At 32.4% G+C, this 8,048-nt stretch overlaps 2 protein-coding genes across 4 annotated transcripts in view; one reads left to right on the top strand and one right to left on the bottom strand.

Annotated features, from left to right (window-relative positions):
• LOC108758298 (exonuclease 3'-5' domain-containing protein 2) overlaps positions 1-2,392 on the bottom strand; it is a 6,053-nt gene extending 3,661 nt beyond the window's left edge. The window contains exon 1 of the mRNA XM_018503175.1: positions 2,265-2,392. Within this exon, the coding sequence (XP_018358677.1) occupies positions 2,265-2,392 (128 nt within the window). The remainder of the gene's footprint in view (positions 1-2,264) is intronic.
• LOC108758400 (zinc finger protein 569) overlaps positions 1,887-8,048 on the top strand; it is a 9,973-nt gene continuing 3,811 nt past the window's right edge. Inside the window, exons 1-5 of one of the 3 annotated variants that reach the window (XM_018503350.1) lie at positions 1,887-2,095; positions 2,212-2,358; positions 3,178-3,308; positions 4,383-5,116; positions 5,336-5,757. In XM_018503350.1, coding sequence (XP_018358852.1) covers positions 3,216-3,308; positions 4,383-5,116; positions 5,336-5,714 — 1,206 coding nt within the window. In that variant the 5' untranslated portion in view covers positions 1,887-2,095; positions 2,212-2,358; positions 3,178-3,215 and the 3' untranslated portion in view covers positions 5,715-5,757. Of the gene's footprint in view, positions 2,359-3,177; positions 3,309-4,382; positions 5,117-5,335; positions 5,758-8,048 lie in introns of those variants that run through there. The other 2 variants (XM_018503352.1, XM_018503351.1) reach the window with 2 other exon arrangements.

The following is an 8,048-nucleotide window of genomic DNA, read 5'->3' as shown; positions in this document are numbered from 1 at the left end:
CCGTCCGGTAAATAGATCATGCCGGTATTGCTATTATGGCTCCTGCACACAGAACGTGGCAACTGGCGGTAACGCTTGCCGCGCGGCGGAAGTTGGCGCGATAGCCAATCAACGTCTCGTTTATTCGGAAGTAATAGATATATAATTTCCACCGCGCAAAAGTTGAACTCAATCCAACTTTTGCCGCGCGATAGAAGTACTAAGTAGTATTACATCATTTCTAGAAGTTTTACAAGGTGAGGCCGTCTTAAAAACGTAGAATTATTGGCTTCTGCCAAAGTCATAGAGAATGCATGATGGAAATATATAAGGTGAAACAATACACATAATGGCGGTAGCAATACTGGAAATAGCCAATCAAATATGTCCGAATATGCACTTTCCTACTGCGCATCCATCAGATTGCTTCACCTTATATATTTCCACCATGAGAGAATGGACTGCGCGATCCTTGTGTCAAAATGGTCGATAGGGATGAGAGAGAGGGACCGTGGCAGACGGCCATTTCTATCTCTTTCCATTCAATGGTGTAATAGGTGAGAGAATGAGAGGGGGATTGGCCGTCTCCGGGGTGATCCCGATTGATCACGGCTCGATTGGACACCATCAATCACAGCGACCGGTGCTTAGGAGCTTTGTAGTCTCAAACGCTGTGTGAGTGGCTCGTGTCCAATTGAGCCGTGTCCAACTGGATGCCACCCCCGTTTCCCACAGTCCCTCTCTCTCATTATTGTCGACCACATTTGATACATTACTTAGATACGGATCGCGCAGTCCATTCTCTATAACGGGGAGCACAGACTCTTGCATAACGCATAACACGTAATGCATAAGAATATGTACCAATCGAAGTTCTCCGTTTCTTTCCTTTCCATGTAATAGAGAACTCTGGTTGGTTCAATTTCTTATGCCTCATGTGTTACGCAAGAGTCTGTGCTCCCCGCTTTAGTCTTTGCTCCAAAGTATCAAATGGGGTGATCCCGATTGACCACGTCTCGATTGGACACCACCAATCACAGCGACCGGTGCTTAGGAGCTTTGTAGTCTCAAGCGTTGTGAGTGGCTCGTGTCCAATTGAGCCGTGTCCAACTGATACCACCCAACGGGTGCCACCCGTATCAAATGTGGTCGACAATAAATAATGAGAGAGAGGGACCGTGGGAGACGGCCAATCCCCCTCTCATTCTCTTTCCTATTACACCATTGAATGGAAAGAGATAGAAATGGCCGTCTGCCACGGTCCCTCTCTCTCATCCCTATCAACCATTTTGACACACGGATCGCGCAGTCTATTCTCTATAGGTTTGTTCGCGTCGCATGCTCCAAAATACTCCTATTTCCTCCAACTGTAGCTCCTACTCACTCAAACGCGCTCGTTAGAGTGAATAGGAGCTATGGTAGGAACATGTTGAAGCATGTTGGAGTATGCGACGCGAACAAACCCTCTTATGTCTTTGGTCTTTGGAGCATGCGACCACACGCGCGCGAACAAACCTCAAGTCGCTCATGAAAACTTTGTGTTCCAAAACCCGAATTTTTTATCCTTCTCCGCCGTAGTTAAAGGTGTCTTTTCATGCCGACGCTCGACGCTCATTTTCGGCGTAAAAAAAATGGTACGTTTCCACTGAGCGCGTCACGCGTCGCGTCATGAAAGAGAGAAAGAGATAAGATTATATAAATGCACAACCCCTCTCTTTCTCTTCTTCGATGACGCGACGCGTGACGCGCTCAGTAGAAACTCAGCCTTAGTCACGTGATAGAAATTGACGAATATCAAGCATTAATTTTGATCACGTGACCTGTTTTTACGCTGAAAATGAGTGTTGTAGCGTCAAGTGAAAATCCAGCTTAAAAGATATTCCTAGCATCGAGTTGACAGAATTATTTTGGAACGCGCACGCTTATTTGCTACGTTTTTGCGCGTCAATTACGTTGAGACCAGTCGAAACTCGAATTTCATTTTAAGGTTATAATCGTTATTTCTCCATACATCGGTAGTCTTGTGATTATGGGATAATAGTGTCTTTTGATATCTTCATTGTACATTATAATGATAACTTCTATGGTCAATAATCTCTCCACTTATAACACAAAGGTAGATTGCAAGCAGATCAAGTTTTTTTTCTTTCCTGAGGATAATTTGAGAGTTCTACCATAACAGTCAACGCGTGGTGGTCGCTCAGTCTCTGAAGTCTCGTTATTGAATATTAGAAGGAAGAATGAATGGTTTCGCAACTGTGGTCTAGCATCCAGCAACAAGGAACCTTCGCACATTTGCGAGCTCCACTCTGAAAAAGTCCAAAGTCCAGTGCATCTCGTCCAAAGATTTGAAATCTAACGCTGTTCCCATTCTGTTTGGTAAGACAGAATAAACTTTGCCATGAGTATACATCTCTGTGCAAAAATATTGATGAGTATTATTGTTTGCACATTCGCCAGTTTGTCCAAAAAAAATAATCATATCTGTTTATAATTTCACTTATTGCATTGTCAATTATTCCATATTAATTTTTCAATTAATGCTATAGTTCAAAATAAAAATATATCTACAAACATATATTGTGATTTTTTACTGGAGTACACAACAAGTAGGGAATAAATGTCTTATTAAATGATCATTTCGTGCCGAATTGATTTTTCGTTCTTGAAACACAAACCTGTGACTGAACTACAGTAATAACGTCACTTCATCATTAAGATTTTATTATTTTAAAGTTATATCTTTTTATTAAATTTTTATTAGATATAAGCTTGCTGTTAACATCGCATGATATATCCATCTTTAAACTGCCATTTGAAAATTTAACATTATTGGACATATATGGATGTGAATTGACTATTTATTCAGATATTTTATTCACAGCTGACATAACGATGAACAAATAATTTTTGTAATTTTAAACACAATTTAATGATCCAATTACATGTATTGTAATTAATTTGTATATATTTTTGTTATATTAGTATAATTTCTGAAGAGGATCCTAAGGATCGAAACATCTTGTTAATTGTGACATCCAGCATTGACTCTCAAAGGCTTTTTATTTTTATTTGATTTACTTTATTAGAGCATATAGAAATTCTGTTATTCATATCTTTTTTTATTCTTATATATCTAATAAGGTTTTTATGAATTATTGTATATCATAATAAAAAAAAATATGTACCTCTCTATAGAATTTTGAAAAGAACAAACAAAGAATATATCACAGACAATGTCAGCAAAAGTATCAGCTAAACGGAGGAAGTTAGATGAACATACGCATGCTTCAATGACACCACCGCAGAGTCCATTCATGCAGAATAATGTAAGTTTATTTTTTATTTGAAAAACTCTTTGGAAAAATATTGCATTCAATATTTTTTTAATTTTACAGAAAAAAATCATTAAATTTTTCCAGTGGTAGTTTTTTAAAAGTTAAATTCTGTATAATTTTAAATTAAGTAGACGCCTTATTATTTTATAAAAATGTAACAAAAATAAAATTTTGTTTATTTAAAATTTGATACAGTGGAAAAATTACATATGACGTACATGCAATGTTTTTTCAATATGAATGTATTAATTTTATATTTGCTTTTAAAGAGCAAATATAAAAATGTATATTCAAGCTTAAGGTCTCCTAGTCTTTTTCTTTCTCGAAAAGAGAAAGATTAGGAGACCTTACAGTTTGAATATATTTTGTGATTCAAATGTAATGTTTATCCGCTTACCTAACTTGGAGATGTTGTAGCAGGAACTGGATTGTTTTTATAGTCAATGTATTCTATTTCATTATTTTTCAGTCTTTTGTGCTTTTTCTATTTATCAAAATTAATTTTTCATTTTTTATTTTTATTTAAATGTTTAATCCGATAGACACGGACAAAATCATACTATTTGTCCACTGGTTTAATTTACATTGTGCACTTGATACACATACTAACTAGTAACTCTCTATTAAATTATTTTAATTTCAGTAATGTATTTAAACAATGATATATTAAATTAGTACTATGTACATCATAATGATTAATTAAATACACGTATCGTGTATATGTTTTAACATATCGCCGAAATTAAGATCATTCAATAGAAAGTTACTAGTTAGTACTCGTATCAAGTGCATGAACTAATTGTAAGCCGTTATGTTTTCATACTTAGAAGCAACGTTCTTTCACTAATTGTTAACTTCTTCTGTCCATAATTCTCTGTTTAATATATGGATTTTGATCACTACAATTTATTACATTGCATGTCTCAAGCTACAAGCATGACTTTTCTATTAAAATATCACTTTATAAAAATGATGATTAGAATTTTCTGAGTAGTCCTTCATTTAATTAGTATATTTTCAAAATGTTAATAAATGATTAATGTACATTCTTATGTTACATTGCAGATTAAAGATTTGTTTGGCAGAAGTAAAGCAGATATGTCAAAGAATTATGGATCTATGAATGGTTCTTCCATATTGACTTCTGTAATACAAAATTCTCAAACGAATACAAAAACATATCGTTTGATAATACAGATAGATAAAATACGAAGTAAACCAGCTCCGAAATGTAAAAAGATACTGCCTTTGGCAACATTTAATAATGACACGAAAGACACAGAAACAATAAAAAGCAAAACGAAAAGAGAACCAGTTAAAGAATCTTGTGTTAAGGGTACCTGCAAACTGAAAAAATGTATATATCAATCAAAAATAGCATTTCAATGCGAAATATGTGATAAATATTTTTTTGAAATGAAACCGCTATCCAAAGGCTACCCTTGTACTAAATGTTCTATGTCTTTTTCTGATCTACAATTATTATGTGTACACATCAACAAAGTACATTTTACTTGTGATATCTGTCTGCTCGAATGTAGCTCTCAAATGATGATTGACAAGCATTCGAAATTGCATGTTAATACCAATTCAAGACATCCATATAAGTGTCATCTGTGTCGTAAAGTATTTGATCATAAAAATAATATTAAACAGCATTACTTGCAAGAACATGCTAGATTAAATCTACCGAATACTGTTCTTCAAGTTACTTCTCCTATAACTACGATACTTCCTAAACAAACTGATTATTCATGTACAAACTGCAATATTAATTTCACAAGCGATCAAGCTTATAGGTAAACTTATATTTTTATAAAAAGAATAATTATTCTTTAAGAGAATTTTGTAAATATTATTGTTATACAGCGTAATTATAAGCATATATGCTTGTATAGTCGTTAATTTAAGAAGTAATATATTACATAAATAACAATTAAGCTTTTATTTCATAAAATATTAATATACTAAGTATGTGTTTCTTTATACATTTTCTTTTAATGCTACTAATATTACAGGAATCACACATGCTCTAATGGAAAGAAAGAAAGCATTACATGTAACATTAAAAACGAGAAGATGATATCTGTACCGAATCCTTTAACCGGAAGTCAAATAGGCATTCTTCAAGCGGTGAAGTTCAGTTGTCGAGTGTGCTCTAAAGAGTTCGACAACGTTAAGGCAGTTGATTTACACACAAGGACTCACTTAGAGGTATCCGAGGATGATCTTAAATGTAACATATGTAAGAAGCTCTTTAAGAACAACACGATATTCACTGAGCATTTAAAACAGCACTTGGATCGCGCGCATGTCTGTCCAATTTGCTCAAAAGCCTTTATCAATAAAATTTCTTTGAACAATCATTTGAAGATGCATACTAAAGTGGTGGAGTAATACAGCTTCACATTTGACACACATTAAAAATAAACTTTATCATGGATATTTTTTGTAAACGTTATTTAGGAGAGAGATTCTCACATGCGAAATAAAATATTTAAAATATAAACATTATTATCATTTGTGTAACTTGTGTGTGATACATCGAACTTTTGTAGTAATGTAATATGGTATGGAAAAGTACATTTAATGTTTGCTTTTTAAATATTAAATAAAATATGCGAATAAAATCGTTTTACTTTTGTTGTAAATTAAATTAATAATTTATACTTGTGTGTTATTTTTTTCATGACAAAGAATTTTTATTATTATACATTTGTTGAATCAACTTTTCAATTGTTGTAAAATTCTTTAACACGAATGATTCTTACCTTTCTTAGGAATCTAAATGTATAAATCAATCATATTGAAGAATTTTACAACAGTTACAAAGCTGTTTTTTCTACTAAACGTAGCCATTGCTAATTTTAGAATATAATTAATACATATAAGAAAATGTTTAGAAATTTTATTTTACATAGATTATATCATATATGCAGTAAATAAGTTTTCTTGGTAAAATTTACTTTATTTTTCACATAATTATAAATTTAAAATATCGTTTAATTATGCCATTAGAAAAAGGATATAGAAAGTATTAATGTAAATATCAAATATATGTATCAGACGAATATTACACATTTTTTATTTACATTTTTAAGTATTAATATTTTTTAATGTGTGTATATTATATATACATTTATATAGAATAAACTGGAGAGCGCACACTTAGTGTATGTGTGTATTATGCTATTCAATAAATGAATTACTATACAGAGTGGGTCAAAGAAATGAGAAATTTTTTCTGCATTATTGACAGATTGTATTGGTTAGGCTATAATAGGCTTTTCGTTGATGCTATTTAGTAAATATGGAGCATTGGAGTAATATGCACTTTATATACAATTGTATTATAAAAGTAGTGACTGTACTCAAACTGCTCATAAAAAATTTTGCAGTCACTTTATCTTTACGATCCTGTCATTAGTTTATGCGATTCATTGTTCTTTTTTTATAAAATGTCTTTTTTTAAATGTGAATTGCATGAGCTGATGATTGCTGACAGTGCTGACATGGAATCGTAACGACATAGAATAGATGAATGCTGCAAAGCTCCTTATTCATTTGTCTTTGTTTAATATTTAGGTTGTGTTCTATTATTCACTGCAAATACTGAAAATCTATTCTCATTACATATAGATTTTCGATACTCGCATAACAAAAAAATCTTAATAAACATCTTCATAAATCTTAATAACTAATAACAAAGATGAAATAATTCCATGAGCGTTGCAAACGCTAGATGAAATGGTTTTTCTACAATAAGCCATTACCTAGGTCTAAGTCCACAACCTTACTTTCACTCGGATCTACAATAGATTTTTAAGCCTTAAGCCATAAGAAATGGACAAATCACGATCGATTATTCTTCTCGCATTCAGCTGTAATTGGTCAGATTCTTAAGGCTTAAGACTTAAAACACCTATTGTAGATCCGGACTTAAGAGGCCGTAAGGATCTTAGCAGAATAACCTTAAGACAATATCTCTCGTGACCTAAGTCTTTTTTCTTTAGTAATACACAATAACTGTCTTGTAACTTAAGTCTTAAAGATATATATAGGACAAGTAGCACTGCAACGCCTGCAAAGTGTTAAAAAACACTCATATGCGTTTTTAGCTCTTTGTTAATGCTTTGTAGACGCTGTATACTACTTAAGAAGGTATACTACTTAAGACTTAAAACTTAGGTAATGGTTTAGATAATTGCAGAAAGAACACAGAACACAGTCTATGTACAGGCATTAATAAGACTGCACAATGATGTCTCAGTACTATCTATATCGCGACTCGTATTGATGAACTTAATAAAGTGATTTGTAAATGATACGTTACGTCCTATATTTTGATGTAATTGAAATTAATTGAATGAAGTTTCTAAGCTCTTATTTTAAATTAAATTTTTCCATTTTTTACCCTCTCTCTATTACTATATTACTATATGTCTGCATTTATTAATATTTTTTATATATAATTGTTAAAAATATCATATGAATTTTCATTACTTGAAAGTTATTTTGCTAATTTTTCATATGTTATAATTATACATTTCTTTACAGTTACCAATGTTTAAAGAATAATTCAATATTATTCTAGACGCTTCTGGTTAAGTTCCTTCTCTTCAATCAACTTTTCTTAATGAACAAAAGGAATGCAATTTTCTTGAATTTTTGAAATTGAGAGAGAGAGAGAGAGAGAGAGAGAGAGAGAGAGAGAGAGAGAGAGAGAGAGAG

Source organism: Trachymyrmex cornetzi, unplaced genomic scaffold (assembly GCF_001594075.2).
Source record: "Trachymyrmex cornetzi isolate Tcor2-1 unplaced genomic scaffold, Tcor1.1 scaffold156, whole genome shotgun sequence".
NCBI classification, from domain to species: Eukaryota; Metazoa; Arthropoda; class Insecta; order Hymenoptera; family Formicidae; genus Trachymyrmex; species Trachymyrmex cornetzi.
Note: the sequence above shows the minus strand (reverse complement) of the source record. Positions and strands in the feature narration are given on the sequence as shown.